This window comes from Sorex araneus, chromosome 6, assembly GCF_027595985.1.
Source record: "Sorex araneus isolate mSorAra2 chromosome 6, mSorAra2.pri, whole genome shotgun sequence".
NCBI lineage: Eukaryota > Metazoa > Chordata > Mammalia > Eulipotyphla > Soricidae > Sorex > Sorex araneus.
In genome coordinates, this window is record NC_073307.1 from 156,917,607 (window position 1) to 156,938,296 (window position 20,690).

General features: G+C 37.2%; 1 protein-coding gene and 1 pseudogene across 1 annotated transcript; one reads left to right on the top strand and one right to left on the bottom strand.

Moving 5' to 3' along the window:
• Positions 1-3,862: 3,862 nt before the first annotated feature.
• LOC129406037 (olfactory receptor 1440-like) lies at positions 3,863-4,825 on the top strand. The gene has a single exon (XM_055143781.1). The coding sequence runs from the start codon at positions 3,863-3,865 to the stop codon at positions 4,823-4,825; it is 963 nt and encodes a 320-aa protein (XP_054999756.1).
• Positions 4,826-16,211: 11,386 nt separating this feature from the next.
• LOC129406038 (olfactory receptor 5A1-like) lies at positions 16,212-17,171 on the bottom strand (annotated as a pseudogene).
• Between the last annotated feature and the right edge of the window lie 3,519 nt (positions 17,172-20,690).

A 20,690-nucleotide genomic window follows, 5' to 3' on the forward strand; every position in this document is an offset into this window, starting at 1 on the left:
GGGGACTCTAGGGGAGGGAGGTGGGCTCTCCTGATATGATGTGTCCGGGAAAAGTCTAAGTAAATCTAAGGTATAAATCTAAGTACCTAAATAAAATAATTTAGATTATTTCAGAGGAATCCAGGTATGTGGGACGTGTGGCGAATTCAATATGCCAAAAACAGTAACAATAATGGGCCTCATTTCCCTGACCCTGAACACAACAGGGATGAATGGAGACGCTACTGTTGCCCACTTGAGCAAATCGATAAGCAACGGGGTTACAGTGATACAGTGATACAGTGATTTAATTTTAAATAAAATTTGATAATTTTATATAATTTTATCAATAATGTAATAAATAATTTAAATTTTATTTTATTGTTTTTATTTTATTTTCTAAATAATCTAAATTTATTTTTAATAATAAATAAATACAATAAATCTATAAGTAAAATCTTAAAGCCAAAGAACTGGTTCAAATAAAAATGTGGAGAGTTATGACCCTCTACTGAAGAAACACACGTCACTGTTGAAGGTTCATAGCAATTTTCCACAGGGGTTCTTTGATGATTATTAATATGTCTTAATAATTAATATAAATAATTATAATTATTTATATTATAAAATAATTAATAAAATTAATATAAATTTATGTCATCATTTAAAAAGCTGGAGAGATAAGGTCTGCTTGTGACTGATCTGCATTTGATTCCTGAACCCCCTATAATCCCCTAAGAACCACCCAGGAGAGATCTCTGAATACAAAGCCAGGCATAAGCCCTGAGCACTGCCAGATGTGATCCCCAAACAAACAAAAAAATTGGAAGGGATGTTTATATTAGACTCTTCCAGGGTAAAAGCAGGATTTTTGATATAATAAAGTCTCAAAAGAATAATGCCATGAAGGAATATCTTGTTGGGACCAATTAGTAGACTTCATCTGCCTCTGTACCCAGGAGAGGTAATTGACAGCTTGTGATGTCAATTGCTCTGCTTTGTTGTAGTTTTTCCTCCCATTTTCTTTCTTAGGTGTGATGGAGCAGGTTCAGGAGCATTTAAGTCTTCTTTTTTCCACATTAGGATGATTTCTGAAGTTTCAGTGAGTCAAACATCACTAACAAAAGATTGTTGACTCCCCTCAAGTTAACTCCCTAAGTCTCTTAGAACACTGATGAGGATCCCCTCGAAGCAGGAAGCCAAACATCTATTGGCCTTTTCTGAATCCTGGGTACACTACAAGTAAAAGAAGCCAAATCACAGGAAAGTAGAACTTTGCAGAATTCTTAGGTGAGTTATTAGACACTGCTCTGAAGAATATGAAGGACCTGTGATCTAGAAAGAAATCAAAATCTGTACACACATCTTGGTATCATTGTTCTTAAATTTTAAATTTTATAGGGGTTCTTTCCATACCTCATATAGCATGTAAATATAAAGTAAAATCTGTTGAAAGACAGTATCATAGCATAAAGTGGATCTACACTGCCTCTAACTCATCTGCACCTATTTAAGAAAAATGAACTAAAACTCAAAGAGTTGTGACTAATTTTAGAGTTCTGTACTACCTTATCAGCTCTATTCTTTGGTGGCCTCAGAAGACTCTGTGTGCAGCATCCAGAATTGAGTGGATCTGTATGTTATCGATTATCGTCCTAGGTTCTAGAATAAGAAAAAAAAATACATCAGTCAAGAATAAATAGAACATTTGCTTTTCTGAGAATAATCTTGTCTGTACAGCTGTGTTCAACAGAGCTCTTCAGATTTTGCTCTTTGCCTATAAATTTTTTCCACTGCAGTCAGCTAAATATTAGAAGGGATTAGTGATCCTTTCTCAAAAAGAAAAACATTTTATGTTTTCTTTCCATATTCTCATCTCCCTCACATTCTTTCCCTACCCTTCCCCTCTCCTCATCTCTCCTCCCCTACCCCCCACTTCCTCCTCCCTCTCCTCACCCCTCCCTCTCCTAACCCTTCCTCCTCCTCCTCTTCCTCCTCTTCCTCCTCCTCCTCCTCCTCCTCCTCCTCCTCCTCCTCCTCCTCCTCCTCCTCCTCCTCCTCCTCCTCCTCCTCCTCCTCCTTCTTCTTCTTCTTCTTCTTCTTCTTCTTCTTCTTCTTCTTCTTCTTCTTCTTCTTCTTCTTCTTCTTCTTCTTCTTCTTCTTCTTCTTCTTCTTCTCCTTCTTTTCCTTCTTCTTCTTCTTCTTCTTCTTCTTCTTCTTCTTCTTCTTCTTCTTCTTCTTCTTCTTCTTCTTCTTCTTCTTCTTCTTCTTCTCCTTCTTCCTTTCTTCTGCAGGGAACAATGAAAATGAGTATGGAGAGACAAATATATTTTGTCAAAAATTATGTGAGGGAAAAATGAAGGGTATATAAAGAACACCTGTATCTGAAACAAAAGAAAAGTTTGGCATCCATGAAAAAGAATGGTGAACTAAATATATGATGAACTCAAAAAAAAAAAGGTGAACTACAAATACATGAAATCAAAATTTCTTAATGAAAAGTCATAGAATCTGGCATGATTTAGTGAACAAATATGGTCATTAGACTTGCTCAGATTACCAACAGACCAACAGTGTTGTTGATTCTGCATATTTATTTGCACATAGTTTTTTGATTAGTTTTGCTGTTTCTATCAGTTCAATTGCTGTAATTATTTATATTCTACATATGAGTGATATGCATTGTCATTCAGTATGTTTATGTCCCTTCAATTCATTACTCAATTCTCAGGATAATCAACTCAAGATCCATCTATTTGTTTCAAAAGGTATCACTGTATCACTGTCATCCCATTGTTCATTGATTTACTTGAGTGGGTGCCAGTAACGTCTCCATTTGTCCCAGCCCTGAGATTTTAGGATCCTCTCCTTACATGTCTTTCCCAATGATTGGAGGCTTCTTTCAGGGTCAGGGGAATGAGACCTGTTAGTGTTAGTATTTTTGGCATATCGAATATGCCACGGGGAGCTTGCCAGCTCTGCAACCTTTCAAAAGGTATTTCATCTTTTTTAATGATAAAGCATTCCAAAAGTAATATTTACCAGCTTCTTGATCTGACCATCTGTTGATGGACATTTAGGCTGGCAGTTGCAAATAATGCTCTTATCAGCATATGGATTTAATAAGTGTTTTCTTATATGTTGAATTAGTGCCTGAAAGTAGTACTATGGAGACATATATAGTCTCCATTTCAATTTTTTATCTCTATTAAACTTACCATAGTTGTTGTACCAACTGATATTACCCTCAACGACTTACACTAAAATCAATTGTGTACCAGAATTCATTTTTATCCAATTTTTGGCCAAGACTGATTTCAATATTTGCCTTATGTAATTCTCACAGGTGCGAGTTGATATGCTGCAGTTAACAATTTGTTTTTAATCTTTCTAATAAGAGATATAGAACATTCTTTTCATGTGTCTGTGGAGAAGTTACTAAGTTTTTTGCCAAATGTGATTTGGTTGTTTTGTTCTTCCTGTTGCTCTTTTATAAAAGAGTGACAAGTTTATGAACTCCCAAAATGTGTAAAAGATTGGAGAATATCTATGGAATGTGCAGATTGACTCAATATTAGATACAAGGCTATAAGTATAAGACTATACTTGGAGTCAGCTAGCTCCGTGGAAGAAAATAATAAGCATTCCTCTTTAGTTTTTGTTTGTTGGGTGAGGGGGTGAAGTGTTTGGCTCACAAATGGCAGTGATCAGAAGTTACTCCTGGCTCTGTGCTCAAGGCTCTGTGCCTAAGGACCACATGTGCTGTCAGGGATGGATCCAAAATTGGTCATATTCATAGCTAGTACCTTTCCCTCTGTACTCTCTCTAGCCCTCCATTTGGTGTTTTGAGTCTGAATATTTTCTTTCATCTTTTCCTCAACAGATGTCTGAAAGTGTCTCTAAGGACGTATATACAAACCACACCTTCGTGACCATGTTTGTCCTCTCGGGACTCACAAATGAAAAAGATCTACAGCTCATTCTCTTTCCTGTCTTCCTAGTGATCTACCTGGTGACCCTAATTTCAAACCTGGGTCTGATCATCCTAATTCGAATGGACTCTCACCTGCACACACCTATGTACTTTTTTCTCAGCTGCCTGTCATTCATAGACATCTGCTATACGACTTTCATTAGCCCAAGGATGCTTTCAGATTTCTTTAAGGATGGAAAGATGATTTCCTTTGTTTCATGTGCTACTCAGTATTTTGTGATTGCTTGGATGGGTCTGTCTGAGAGCTGCCTCTTAGCCACCATGGCCTATGACAGATATGTGGCCATTGGTAACCCTCTGCAGTACTCAGCCATTATGAACCCTAACTTCTGTTGCAAAATGGTTACTGCAGCCCTTGGAAGTGGTTTTATTAGTAGTTTAGTTGCAACAGTGACTTGCATTAATCTTTATTACTGTGGTCCAAACATCATTCAACATTTCTTCTGTGACCTACCCCAGATTGTTTCCTTGTCTTGCTCCAATACCTTTGTTTGCCAAATCATTATTTTTCTGGTAGCTCTGTTGGTTGGGTTTGGTTCTATGCTCTTTATCCTCTTATCCTATGGTTTTATTGCAGCTTCCATCCTGAAAATATCCTCTGCTAAAGGCAGTCTCAAGGCCTTCAACACCTGTGCCTCCCACCTGGCAGTTGTGACCCTCTTCTATGGCACAGCCCTCTCTGTGTACATGCGTCCTACTTCTAATCATTCCAAGAATCAGGACAAGGTTCTGTCAGTGTTCTATGTTAATGTTATTCCCATGTTAAATCCTCTAATCTATAGTCTGAGGAACAAGGACATCAAAGAGGCTCTTAAAAGGGTGATGAAGAGGGCGAGATTTTTATCTCAATAGAGTAATACCTAGTAGGGGGGGGTTAAAACATACAATAAAGGTAGTGTAAGAATTTATAATCTTGTAAATTTATAATCTGATCTATTGCCATTTAAAATAACAGTAGAGATAATAATGACTAATTCTGCTTTCTTACTCTTTATGTTATCATTCTTAGTTGTGAGGGAATGTCGCTATAGTTGGAGTAGGTTTTATAAGTTTGTTTCTAGGCCAGATTGATAGTACAGTGTGTAGGGTACATCCTGCCACGCAGCAACCCAGGTTTGATACCGGCACCACATTTGGTCCCCTGAGCACCACTATGAATGATCCCTGAACACAGAACTAGGAGTAAGCTGTAAGCATTACTGGGTGTAGTAAAAAAATTAAATAAACAGAAATAAAGGCTTTGTTCCATGATCTAATTCAAGATTAAGGACTAAGTAGTGAAAATAGAAATCCTTATAGATATTTGTTAAGAAATTACAAGCTCAAGATGCCACATAGATTGTTGTTTTCATCACTGTTTCCCTTAATTTACTTATATATATTCATTAAGGATTTTATATATCTAAAAGATATAGCAAAAATGAAGCATGTGAAATTATTTTTAGACATTAAATGAATGCTTAATTAACTTACACTGCTACAGAGAGAGTGACTGTACATGTGTATTTGATAAAGATGAAATAGAAAGAGAGAATAAGAGTGAGAAAGATAATATCAGGGTAATGTTTTAGAAATATAGTACATTTAACAGTTATGTTTCCTTCCCTTATTAACTTATGCTTTTATATTTAAAGACATTACAATGATTTTTAAACATTTTTATAGTTTTACTTCATAATCACTAAGTATACCTTTAATAATATTCTTATGTATGTGGGACTTAAAGATATATCAGAAAGTTGCAACAAAAATAACAAAGGCAACACAATGGAAGAACTGAGCAACACAATTGAGATGGTGGTTTGGGGAGTTGAAGGCAGGAAATTCGGGTCCCTGTTGAAGAGTGGTAGGTGCAAGGGGCTGTGTTGTGTTGATACCTGTGCATTGAAAAGCATGCACCATTATAAAACTATTGTAAATCATAAAACATCAACAAAAGTAGACATAAAACATATACATTTTTTTAAGTATTCTTATAATTGGGTTCTCTAATATAACAAATTTCTACTTGCTGTTTCAAAAATTTGCTGTTTTTTGGCTTTATCTCTGTCAAAAAATATGTCACCTCTCCCCAGGATTATACAACTCCATATGCATGCAATGTTCTAATGCTTTTTATGACAGTAAGACTGATATCACACATCATTTATGGATTAATTATAATTTAAAACATTCAATTTGCCAAATATTAAATCCCTACCAATATTCAGGTTTTTTCATTTGTTTTTAATGCAAGTCAAATTTTCCCATCATAGTACATTATTAATGTTTTGAATACTTGTCAATTTGAACTTTATGTCTGTTCTAATGACTAGCATTTTAAAATTCTAATTGCTTGTTTATTAATATACTCTTTCATCTCTGGGAGAATAATTTATATTCATCACATATCCAGTTGGTGCTCTTTATTATACACCTGTGAATGTGCTCTAACATCCTGACTGCATCCCTCTATCCTCAAATGTATTTTATCTTGTTTATTTGCAAGCTGAAATATTTTCTCTCACCCTCTTAAAGGATAAAGGTCTACCTCAGCTTGTTACTTTTTGACAGGTATTTATTTGATCCTAGTATATTTAAATAAGGTAAAAATAAATTGAGAATAATTTACTAATTTTTTCATGATTTATGTCTCCATGGTCCCAGACAGTTTGCCTTGTCTAAATCTACACCACAAAAATTGATTGTTTCTGGGGTAAATTATATCTCAGAAATTTGTCCAAATTAGCCCATAATATTCTACCCCCACACATATTTTCAATCCATAGGTACAGTTTACATTCATGGTTATCTGCAAGCAAGAAAGGCAACACCCTTTTGTTTTTTTAAATGAATCACCATGAGGTACAGTTACAGATTTGCAAACTTTCGTGCTTACGATTCGTCATACAATGTTCACCACCAGAGCTAATTCTCCCTTGGGATGAAGGCAATAACTTTTGAACGATTGCTGCATATTGAAAGGTGTACTGATATATTTAGGAATTTTTTTCAAATATCATTTCATAGACTGAGACTGTATCAGCAATAAACCTTTTTTGTCAGTCTTATTAAGACATAGCAAATGTGTCAGTGTAATGGATACAACATACTGATTTCATATCTGCATATATTGTCAAACGATTACCACGTTACAAATTGGTTTAATCTATAATTCATATAGATATAATATTTTGCTCATGTATGATGCAACTCTGCATAGATTTAGGTCTGATACAATTTTTGGTTGTTTGTTTTGGGGCCACATCAATGGTGCTCAAGACTTAATTCTTGCCGTTCACCCAGAGTTCTCTGCTGATGGGCTCAAGAGACGTTTTTGGGTGCTAAAGACTGAACCCAGATAGGCTGCATGCAAGGCATATGTTCTGTCCTTATGAGATACCTGATTCTGTTAGTGACCAAAAGAATTTATCTTTAGGGCATGGCTGTATTAAACTCATAAGAAACCCACTTATGTGGGCAATTTACATGTGAATTTCTATAAACTTCATGTTGCCTTTACTTCCTACAAGCCAACCACATCTTATACACTAAAATTACTGATTTGTAATGAATGTCACTTTTCCTTAGTAGTTAGGTAACTGGCAAAACCACTTGCTGTCTGTCTTCTCCAAAAATTAAAATTAGAAAGGGGGTGGCTGGGAAGAAGATAGCTCAAAGAACGGAAATACATACTTTGCATGTGGAAGGCTCCACTCCAATCCCTGAACACCCATGGTCCCCTGTAAACTCCAAGTTCTGAGTCAGCAGTAGTACCTGAACTGTTTTCTGTGTGCCCCACTCAAAAATAAAACAAAATCATGCTGAGTTTCACTACTGTCAAATATACATGTGGCCAAACAAAGATATTTATAAGGACATATTCTGACTCTTTATTCCCGTGAAATGTATTTAAAGATGATGGTAGAGAAATCAGCATAAAGAAGTAATTAACTAAATTCAGTATAAGAACCCAAAAGGGTTGTGTAGGCAAAGAAAACTGTTCATTCTTACCTTCCCCCTATAGTTTAACTTTTTTGCTTTGCTTAGTTTCAAGATACTACAGAGTGTCCTGGACAATACAGTCTGCCTACAGAAGCATTTATTGTTCATTTTGCCACCCATTGGCCCACACCCCCACCTTTCTAAAAATGTGATTCCTTGTTCTCCTTCTCTGCAAAACATTTCTTGTGGCCCTGCAAGGCAGATGGTTACTGGGAGGACAGAAGTCCAGCATCACCCAACCAACCTATTTGTTACCAATAAAGGCCTTTCTCAAACCATCACCTGATCAACTGAACCTCTAACAGCAGTAAACCAGACTCTTGCAGTCACCATGGCCCCACTAAAACCAAAGCATAAGGCATGCTTCCATCATATGGCTAAGATTGGCTACAAAAAATAGTTCTTAGAATAAGTTTTAAGAACAGCATCACAGTGAACTGAAGACTACACAGAGAAGAGTGTATAACGGGGTTCTCGAGTAAGCATCTGGGGAGATAGCTTAAAGGATGGGAGTGCATGCCTTACACTTGCCAGGTGCCAAGTTCCATCCTTGGTACTGTGTTTTCCCCTTGGGGCCGACAGGGTGAGAAGTACAAGGCTTGAGCAGTTCTGCATACCCAGAGCAGAACACTGAACTGACAAGGCCCACTCAACCATTAGTATAAGGCTGTAGTTCCTGGGTCCCCTGAGCACTGCTTGGGAGGCTCTTCAGAACATTTCAGTGCAAATGATCATTCTAGATAGGGACTGCATGCTTCAAAATTTATAGGAACAAACATGAGGACCTCTCAGTATCTTTGTTGTGGATCATAGTGCCCAGAAGAAAAAGGTGTTGGGAGGGACAGAAAGAAAGTGCCTGGCATAGAGCCATAGACGCAGGCTGGGGTGGGAGGGAAGGTGGCAGGATGGAAACTGGAGTCATTGGTGGTAGTAAATGGACACTGGTGGAGGGAGGGATGTTGTATCATTGTATGGCTTAAACCTGATTATATACAGCTTCAAAATCATATATCTACTGTGACTCAATTAAAAACATAATTTTTAAATGTCATAATGTGAGGAATACTATAGCAGCTAAGGTGTGTTTTCAAGGCCAATGAGATACACTTGCACCCCCTATGGTTCCCCAACCCTGCCCATAATGATCCCTGAGCAGAGTCAGGAGTAAGCCCTGAGAATTAACTGGTATACCATCCCCCCAAAAAACTATTACCTCTTTGATGAGTAATGAAGATGCTCTAAACCCTTTTGAAGTTTACACTTTGACCCACTTTGCAATGCTGAAAAGCCATTGCAAAGATTATAGTTCTACCAAATTAATAAAACATTTTATTTTTATAATCAATGGTAATAAAACATTAAAGTAGAATAGTAAAAATGAAATTATACCACACAGTGAGGATTTGGCATGTACCCGACATTACTTGAATGCTTATATATAAATATATATGCCAACTCATTTACTCATTTCAAGGAACCTCTTGAATAATTAATATTATTCTTATTGTATCACTGTATCACTGTCATCCTGTTGTTCGTGGATTTACTCGAGCGAGCACCAGTAACATCTCTATTACACTTAACCCTAAGATTTTAGCAGCCTCTCCTTACTCATCTTTCCCAATGATTGGAAGCTCTTTCAGGGTCATGGGAATCAGACCTATCGTTACTCTTTTTGGCATTTCAAATACACCACTGGTAGCTTGCCAGGCTCTGCTGTGTGGGTGGGATATTCTTGGTAGCTTGCCTGGCTCTCCGAGAGGTATGTATATATCTTTTACTTTATTTGGATGAATACGCCATGAGGAGCTTACAAAGCTCTCCTGTGTGGGCAATAGACTCTTGGTTGTTTCTCAGGTACTCCAAGAGGGAGAACAAGGCTATTAGATGTTGCGTGACCTCATGAAATCGCAGTTTGCAAACACTGAGAGTGTCTGGAGGATATTGATGCAGGTGAGGCAGAAGCAGTGGCCGAGGGTCTCTTTTGGTTCATGAAACCCAGCCACTTCGATATTTTCAAGAGACAAAATATTGAAAAATAAAGATGCTCAAACTCCGGTTTGGAAAGTAGAAAATTATATTGGAAGTAGAAGAGAAAAGAGAAGGAGCTCCCCAACTAGGGAGGAACTTAATATAGGACTATGTAAACTATGGTTTGTTTTGTGAGATTTATATAGGGAAACTGGGTCTTTTAGTAAATCCTGAATTGATAGGTATGAATGCCCCCACAAAAAAGTAAAAAAATAAAAGGCTTAATGATGCTTTTAGACAAAAATTATTTAGGTATACCTATCTGGAATATACTGTATAAAATCTACTTATTTGCATCTAAAATATAGGTGTTATTGTTACACCTGATTTCTTACCAAGGATCACTACTATCACTTTTCATCCCCTTGATCTTCTATTTGCTCAAAGGTCTCCATTTGTCCCTGTTATGTGCTAGTGTAGCCCAATGGTATCTGCTCGCTCCAGGAACACGAAGAGCCTCAAACCATTCTTTCAGGGTTTTGATGAATAAGTCGGACATCTTGTAGGTGGGCAATAACTCGGTCTTTTGACATCCCGTGGAATCCAGACGGTAACAGCTCTAGTCCAGCGATTGTCTCTAAATCACATTACATGTGCAGCCCATCTGATTTTTGAGGCCTTGGCTAAGAGAAAGCATCCCTGATTCTTGAATCCAACATGAAATGGCATGTTGGATTTTGGAAGGGAGGACATTGGGAATGACATATCCATCCTGTGGATTTTGGTATGTGGGCAGGTGGACCTGGCTGTTAAAAAGATCTGAGTAGAAGTCGTGAATAATCCTCTCCATTCCCCTTCTGGAATATGTGATAGATCCATCAGGATGTCGGAGGGGAGTCATCTTGTTCTTGCAGTTGGTGAAGGACAGGTGAGCATTGCGAATACTTTTCCCAGCTTTTGCCGCATTGGTCAACACTGCTGCTCTTTTTTATTTGTGGTCTTACTTTATCGCTTCTCTGCACAGCTTTGCGAGCATGGACATTAACCCCTGATTGCCTGATGCTCGTGCCAAACCACATGGAGGAATGAGACTGAGAGTTTCCAAAGACAGGCATCTGTTTGTGGCTTTCCCACTGAGCTTTCATCAAGCAGTCATGGAGCTTATTTCTAACCCAAGATATAATAAATAGAACTTAAGGCATTTCCTATGCTTATGTGCATAAAATGGAAAAATTAAAATTTAAGTAAAATATTTTTAGTTAAAAATCAATTTTGTTTGAGGTTTACTTTAATCAAAGTAGGTCTTGTATTCATACTTTGAGTTCATCTGTAGAAACATAAAAGCACAGAAAGTTGTGCTAATACCCTCCTAGTGTGAATGACTTGTAAATCATTTTAAAAGGAACATGCATTATTCATCACAAGTATATCCAGTTGACTTGGGATTTTTTTAGCTTATTTGGTATAATTAGGTTGGAAAACTTACCATGTAATTTTATTTATCACATCAATGAGAAAAGATCTCAACAAAGTTTGGCCTACTTCTTTTAAAAAAAAAATTATTTATTTATTTTTTAAAGAATCACCCTGGGGTACAGTTATAGACTTACAAATTTTTGTGCTTACATTTCAGTCATACAATGGATCTTGTGCCCATACCTGCACCCCATCCCTCCACCAGTGCCCGGTCTCCACCACCAATTTTCTCAGCATCCCTCACATCCCTCCTACCCACCATCCCTCAACCCCCCTCCACCTCTGTGACAGGCACATTTTTTTAACTCTCGGGTGTGGGGTTAGGCCACAGGCCAGGAGGTCACTCAGCTATGGAGCAAACCAAGGGTGCTAGAAGGGCCTTCTCTATGGTCTTAGCCCTTCTTGATTTGGTAGAGACAACCATATGTACCATTTGTGAGTGTCATACCAAGTGCCACATGATGGAAGCTTCTCCTGTGCCTTAATGGAGCTCTTTCAAAGACTTTTATTCAAGCTGAGAATTTCATAAGCTGTTGCCTGTTCATAATGCTCTGTGTAGTTCCTTCAAACATGAATGATAATCTAGCTGGATAGAGTATTCCTGGTGACATATTCTTTCATTGATTTTTTGTACTATATCTTTCCATATCCCTTTGGCTTGTCAAATCTCATTTGAGAGATGTGTTGTATGTCTTCTAGGCTTTCCTTCAGATTTAAGTTCCTTTTTTGACCTTGCCGCTTTCAGTAGTTTGATTTTATCTTTGAATTTGATCATTTTGAGTATAATGTGCATTTGAGTTTTTCTAATTTGGTCTATTTTCACTGGGACCCCTTGGGCCTCTTGGTTCTGAATGCCTATTACCCTCAAATATGAAATGTTCTTATTGATGATTTAACTGTTGTCTCTTTGTCACTTTTGCCTTCCTGCTATAAATCGATGGATATACATTTTCTGTAAACAAAGTTGGAGCTGTAAGAATTGGAAAGTGCTTCAGAAGAGTCCTATCTAATTCATTTTCTTATGATGAACCTGAACCCAGGAACCAGCTGATAGTTCAAAATAATATTGCTGGTAAATACCTTCGTAATTAAAAGTTAAATAATGGAACTTCCATCTTAACTTTTGCTTTTTAAATATACATTCAGGCATTTGCTCAGTGTCCTATTAATAACCAACCAATCCTGTGAGACAGATTTTAGGTTAATCTGTTTTATTAGTGAGAAAAGACAGGTGAAGTAGGGACATAAAAAAACAAAATCAAGATATGACAATTACAACGGTCATAATCAGGGTTAACAGAATCATCCAATCTGGGGTGAATTCTAGTTTCCTTATATCTAGTAATGTGATTAGAGAAACTTAACATGTGCAAGCTCAATTTTATTATCTATAAAGCCAGTAGTAGTTGTTGTTATATACAGTAGTAGTTATTATATACAGTAGGTTATCAATGAGTGAATCAAATTAATGTTTATAAAATGCCTATGAGTTTTTAATACACTGAATATCTGACATTAATGGTAGGTACATTCATGTGACCTAATATAATTTTTACATTATATGACACTATTAATTCTTCACTACAAATGTCAACTTCAGATCATTGCCACAAATATTTATTCTTTTTATCTGCATTGAACTCATCTACACTGACTGTTACTAGGGATATAGTTTAGTTTTAACAAGATCCCATTGATTTTATATATATATAAGTTACAAGATTGTATATGTATTAGATTAGGCTACAGTTTCATGCATTTCTTCAAAAGTACATATTACCAGTGCTAAGAAAACTGGAATGACACATGCAAAAAACTGAAAACTGGATACATATCTTACAAAGGTTAATTCTAAGTGGGAAAATACTTTGACAGGGGCTGGAACGATAGTACAGTGGATAGGGTGTTTGCCTTGAATATGGCCAACCTGGGTTCAATTCCCAGCATTCTATATGGTCCCCCGAGTGCTGCCAGGAGTAATTCCTGAGTGCAAAGCCAGAAGTAACCCCGATGCATCATCAGGTGTGACCCAAAAAGCAAACAAAAAACCTTGATATTGAACCACAATTCATAACATAGATTGAGACATAGGTGGGACATTCCAGAATAAGTACCTCAGACATATCTGCAACAATTTGATTCTGCTGGCAAAGAAAACAATTGCAGAAATAAACAAATGGGACTATATATCAAACTAAAAAGGTTTGGCATAGATAAAATGTGAACTAAGCTCGAAAGATCCTACTCAATAGGAATCAATATTTTTACATAAGACATCACATAGTCTGCTAACTTCCAAGGTATATGTAGAAGCTCATAAATCTCACAACAACAAAAAGCCAACCTACCAAAATGTGAGAAAGGAAATGCCAGACAACTTCCCAAAGAGTAGTGTCATATGGAAAAGTGTTTGTCAGCACTTTTGTGAGAAAAATGCAAATTAAAATGAAAATGAACTATTATTTCACAGCAACAAATACAGAATACATCCAAAAGACTGGAACCACCCTCTAGTGATGGGGGCAGAGTGAGAAAGGAACCTGCATTTACTACTGGTGAGAATGTTTTCCAGTTCAGTCACTAGAGAAAAAGTGTGGTGACTTCTCAAAAAGGAAAGAACTTCTAGCTGACCCAGTTATTTCTCTTCATGATACCCCTCCCATAAAAAAATAACTTAATTTTTAAAAATATGTTTTGAAATAATTTTAAAAATATATACCCCTATGTTCTGTCACTGTCACTGTCATCCCGATGCTCATGAATTTGCTCAAGTTGGCACCAGTAACGTCTACACTGTGAGAATTGTTACTGTTTTTGGCATATCTAATACGCCACAGGTAGCTCACCAGGCTCTGACATGCCGTCCAGATACTCTTGGTAGCTTGCCGGGCTCTCCAAGAGGGGAAGAGTAATCAAACCCGGGTCAGCCTCGTGCAAGGCAAATGCCCTAATGCTGGCTATCACTCCAGCCTTCCCCTATGTTAATTAATTTTAAAAGCTATATACTATGCACACTTACATTTATTGCTGTGCTAATACAATAGCCAGATTGAAAAACAACCAAAATGTTTAATGACAGATGAATAGATAGAGCAAGTATGATATAGATACAAAATAGAGTGCAGTTATAACAAAAAATAAAATATTGAATTCATCTGCAATCTGAATGGAATTTAAATGAGTCAGAAGGAAAAGATTAAATACCATTTTCTTTCACGAATCTGGGATGCATAAAGAAACAAACCCCCAAAAAGAAAGACCTAGACGTAGCAAACAACAACAAACCTCTTACCTTGGATTTTAAAAAATGAAATCAACAAAAAAATCAATGAAGAGCATGACAATGCTGTGAGGAAATGTAAAAATACCATGAGGATAAATTTTGATAATCTCTATGAAGTTTATTTTTCCAATCATAAGTTAAATGCTTGTTAAGTCAGAAATGAGACAAAGTAATATGGTATTGACTCGGGTAATAGAAACTCTGAGTTCCCACTGTACCATCACCCCCACCACACACACACACACACACACACACACACACACACACACACACACTGAATATTGGCAAAGGCAAAAAAAATATTCAATGTCCCAGTGGAAGTGGAAACATCTCAAATTTTAAATTGTACTTGTTCTTCTGATTCCTGCCCAAACTTTGGAGTAAATCTTCAGAAAAAGTCAAATCTCTGGGGCTAGAGTGATAGCACAGTAGGAAGGGTGTTTGCCTTGCATGCGGCTGTCCTGGGTACGATTCTCAGCATCCCATATGGTTCCCTCAGCACCACCAGGGATAATTCCTGAGTGCAGAGCCAGCAGTGCCCCATGGGCACCTCTGGGTGTGACCCAAAAAGCAAAGCAAAAAAAAGTCAAATCTCTGGATGGGCCCGAGATTCTACCTTTCTAGATATTATCCAGCACGAACATGAAATCTTGTACAGTTTTTTGGAATCAACCATGAAGCACATCCCAGGCACATCTCTCTGACAAAATTGATACCAATGCCTCTTTCTGGCTACAGGGAATTTCTTGATCTTGATTTTAAGAGAATCCCTTTCCTTTCCATGACTTTCCCTCATATTTTTAAAGAATAGCACAACAATAGCACAGCGGGTAGGGTGTCTGCCTTGCATGGGGCAGACCTGGGTTCCATTTCCAACATCCCCGATGGTCCTCCAAGCACCGCCAGGAGTAATTCCTGAGTACATGAGCCAGGAGTAACCACTGTGCATCGTCAGGTGTGACCCAAAAATGCAAAAAAAAAAAAAAAAAGAGTTCATTGAGAAAGGTGGAAGGAAAGAAGTCATTTGGGAAAAAAAACATACAGACAATTATCGCTCTTCTTTCCTTAGTTCTCCCCCACCCTGCCCCCTTTTCTCTTCCACAATTTCTCTGTTCCTCTGGCATTAAAGTTTTTTTTTTCAATATTTCAGCTTTCATATATTTAGCTATGTGAAATATTTTAATTTCATTTAACTATATGTGCTGAACAATCAAATATAAAAACATAAAGAAAATGAGCAAAAAAGGGCAATTCAATTAAATATCTTGTCATTTCCCTAACTTGTCATTTCTATGGGGCTTTATCTACCTAAATCTAGTGATAGAGACAGATGCTTAAATAGACATCTGTATCAACAGTAGTAGTTGAGGCACATTAATTTTGGTGAGAATGAATCAATGGAAACAGGAAGCAAGGAAACCAGGTTTTACTTTCCTAAATGGATATTATTATACCTACTGAAATGTCACACATTCTTAAACTGTCTCTTTTGCGGTGCTCAGAATACCTGTCCAGACATTATTCTTATTGGGACAAATGTCTCACATTCTTCATCACCCTCCTCAGGGCCTCTTTTATTTCCTTATTCCTCAGACTATATTAGAGGATTTAACACGGGAATAATGATAATATAGAACACTGACAGTACCGTGTCCTGCTTATCGGGGTGACTAGAAGTAGGACGCATGTACACAGCCAGGGCTGTGCCATAATAGAGGGTCACAACTGCCAGGTGGGAGGCACAGGTATTGAAGGCCTTGGCACTACCTTTCACTGAGGATATTTTCAGGATTGAAGCAGCAATGAAACTGTAGGATAACAGGATACTGAGCAAAGAACCAAATCCAACAAGCAGAGCGACAAGAAAAATAATCATTTGAGTGATGGAAGGATCAGAGCAAGACAAGGTAAGAATCTGGGGTAAATTACAAAAGAAATGTTGAATGATATTTGACCCACAGTAGTACATATGAAAGGCAGGAATTGTCTCAAGCAAACTACAGAGGAAACCAGTTCCAAGGGCCCCAGCCACCATCTCTGACAGAACCCAGGCGCCATGGTGGTTGAGTACTGCAGAGGGTTACCAATGGCCACGTATCTGTCATAGGCCATGGCTGCTAAGAGGCAGCACTCAGACAGAGCCATCCAGCACCCAACAAAATACTGGATGGCACAGCCAATGAGGGAAATTGTTTTTTCATCTTTGAAGAAATCGGAAAGCATACTTGGGCTGATGGAAGTAGAGTAACAAATGTCAATAAAAGACAGAACACTGAGAAAAAAGTACATAGGTGTTTGCAGGTGGGAGTCCATCCTGATTAGGAGGATGATACCAAGGTTCCACAATAAGGTCACAATATAGATGCCTAGGAAGACTGGAAAGAGAATCAATTGCAGGTCCTTTTCATTGGTGAGTCCCACTAAAACAAACACAACCACTGAGGTGTGATTTCTATTCTTTTCGGTCGAGATGCTTGAGTCCATCTGCAGAAAGGGAGATGATAAAAAAAATAAAATGACTCCACTCACAAAATATGACACAGGTGTTTCTCTTTTTTTAAGTCATGTATTAGACCAGATATATTATATTAAAGCATCATCATTGAGTTAGTTTCTGTCATCAATGTATAATTATATATTTTATTAATTTTTAATTGAATCACCAGTGACAGTGACAATTGAATAACTGTCACAAAGTTGTTTGTGATTGGGCCTCAGTCATACAATGTTCCAACATCAGTCCTGTCACCAATGTACATTGTCATCACCAGTGTCCCCAGTTTTCCTCCCCCATCCCCAGCCTGCTTCTATTGATGCACTTTTTCTCCCTCTCTTCCCTCTCCCCTCTCTCCAATTATACACTTCAACTGAAAAATTCTCTTAAATAAATATCTCACATTCTCCTTGGGAATAAAAGTAAAATTTGATACCTTTCGAATATTGTACACTAAAATTTCTTTTTTGTTTTTTTCAATTTTATATTTATAAGGTACAAGAACTAAAGGAAATATATTAGAAAAAAATATCTTTTTGCTATATGCTAATCCATTATTATTTTACACAGCCTCAGATTGGATAAAGAATTCAATGCTTAAAGTGCCTAAGAATTCTGAACCTCTTATGTAAAATGGGATACTGGAACAGATATTCATAAAATCTCCTTGAGTTCAAACATTCACTTCATCCCTGTAAGGGAAGGGAAACAATTCTTTAGCTGCCTCTCTGCTTTCAAATACTTAGAGATATGTAAGAATAACATCATGAGGGGCTGGCATGATAACACAGCAGGTAGGGCATTTTGCCCTGAATGTGGCCGAACTGGGTTCGATTTCCAGCATCCCATTTGGTCCCCTGAGAACTGCTAGGAGTAATTCCTGAGTGCATGAGCCACTAGTAACCCCTGTGCATTGCTGGGTGTGGCCCAAAAAAAGGAATATAAAATTTAAAAAAAAGAATGACATCATGGATTTAGAGTAATGGTCACACAGTGAGAGACGGCTTGAAAATGAATATTATCTAATCAACATAGTTGAAGTTTCAAACTTTTTAAAGTGTTTGTTAAGATAAAAGTTTAAAGTCATGCTATCTTTCCTTTCTTGTAGCTGCAAAATTTACTTATGTAATTCAAAGATAAGATAAAACAACTTGTCTTTAATGAATATCTTTAATCTTTTGTTAATGATAATTTTTGAAAATGTGTCAAAATATCTAGGACCTCCTTGCATAAAACTATGAGATATGTGTATAGTTTTATTGAAATCATTTATTTTATTAAATTTATTGAGTTGATTTATGTGAATATTACAGCTCTTATGGTACTCAAAATGCAGAATTATAACACCAAGGTCCTACAAAGAATTGTAACTGGAAATTATACAAGGTTTATGATGCTTAAGCAATGAACACAGAAATTCGGAAAATGAAATAAGGTTTCTGGAAGCTCTTTGCTCTTTTAATTTTTGGGGTTAGTCTAAGGAAAATCTTCAGAATGAATGATAAATAATCTGAAGAATAATTTTCAAGGGACAAAATATGCTGTCCTCAATATGCTATGGATATACTTTCTCCACTCATTTAAAAATTTTCAACACGGGGGCTGGAGTGATAGCACAGCGGGTAGGGCATTTGCCTTGCACGCGGCTGACCCGGGTTCAAATCCCAGCATCCCATATGGTCCCCTGAGCACCGCCAGGAGTAATTCCTGAGTGCAGAGCCAGGAGTAACCCCTGTGCATCGCCGGGTGTGACCCAAAAAGCAAAAAAAAAAAAAAATTCAACACAAACAAAATTTTAATCAAATAAACAAACTAGAAGTAAAACTATAGAAAATTTATATATAGAAATTATCTGTCAATAAACCCTGGGGATTGGTTAGACAAAAGAATGTAGAAGTTTTAAATATTTCTCTGGAAAAAAAACAGACATTACTGAAATGAATAAAGCCCATGGCCATAAATATCTGTCAACATTAGCCAGCCATGATGTCTTCCTTCTCTACAGCCATTTTCTCTCTTAGCCAAAAAAATGATGATAAAGAAAATATACCCCCCTTACTCAGAATAATATTGTCAAAGGGGTAATGTCTCCTCAAATAATGAGTCATTTCTTGTACGCTGCTGTGAGAATTTGTGATTATAAATGGATAGACATGGAGAGTACCATGCTAAGTGAAATGAGTCCGAAGGAGAGGGACAGACACAGAATGATTGCACTCATTTGTGGAATAAAAAAAGCATAGTATGAGAATAATACTCAAGAAGAATAGAAATAAGGACTAGAAGAACTGGCTCATGGTTGGAAGCTTGCCATAGTGGGAGGTAGTGGGGAGTGCAGTTAGGACAGAGTAACGACCACGGTGACAATGATAGCTGCAAATGATCGATCCAGAAAGAACTGTGTAATAAAAGGAAGTAAAGGGACATACATTCAGTATCTACATTGCAAATTATAATTCCCAAAAGAAAAGAGAAAGGAAGGAGAAATTCTTTCCAAAATGAAAGAGAAAGAGAGTAGTGGTAGAGAGAGAAAGAAAGAGAGAGAAAGAAAGAGAGAAAGAAAGAGAGGAAGAAAGAAAGAAAGAAAGAAAGAAAGAAAGAAAGAAAGAAAGAAAGAAAGAAAGAAAGAAAGAAAGAAAGAAAGAAAGAAAGAAAGAAGGAAGGAAGGAAGGAAGGAAGGAAGGAAGGAAGGAAGGAAGGAAGGAAGGAAGGAGGGAAGGAAGGAAGGAAGGAGGGAAGGAAGGAGGAAGGAAGGAAGGAAGGAAGGAAGGAAGGAAGGAAGGAAGGAAGGAAGGAAGGAAGGAAGGAAGGAAGGAAGGAAGGAAGGAAGGAAGGAAGGAAGGAAGGAAGGAAGGAAGGAAGGAAGCGCTTGCCATAGAGACAGGCTGCGGGAGAGGGCAGGCATGATGGTAGAGAAATTAGGGATATTGGTGGTGGGAAATGTGCACTGGTGAAGAAATTGGTATTAGAACATTGTATGACTGAAACGCAGTCATGAACAACTTTGTAACTGTGTATCTCACAGTGATTCAATTTTTAAAAAGGTAGAAAAAAAAGAAAAAAATTCAGTGAGCTATGTATTCATCACCCTACACTGAGGTTGGTTGTGTCCACAGTAGTAAGACTAAGTGGAGAGACTATTCTATGTAAAGATCACAAGTAATAGCAGTTTATCATCAACACAATAACTAACAATAATAACAACAAAGATATCACTGGGCATCTATAATATAATCATTTCTCCATATGCAAAGTCTCTAATGCTCATTCATTCAATACAGTAAGGTATTTCTGCTACGTTATTAACTAACTCTTGATTTTAATATAAAACTATTCTATGTTTATTTTATGTTCTTAAAACACACTAGAGATATTGATTATCATGCTCTATCCCCCATTACTTGACATGTACCCTAAGGGCCAAAAATCTCTATTCAAACAAGACATTGGTACTCCTATGTTCATTGCAACACTATTTATAGCAGCCCAAATCTGGGAACAGCCGAAAT

Excerpts from the sequence above, each read along its gene's own strand:
- LOC129406037 (XM_055143781.1), top strand. The coding sequence starts at position 3,863 with ATGTCTGAAAGTGTCTCTAAGGACGTATATACAAACCACACCTTCGTG.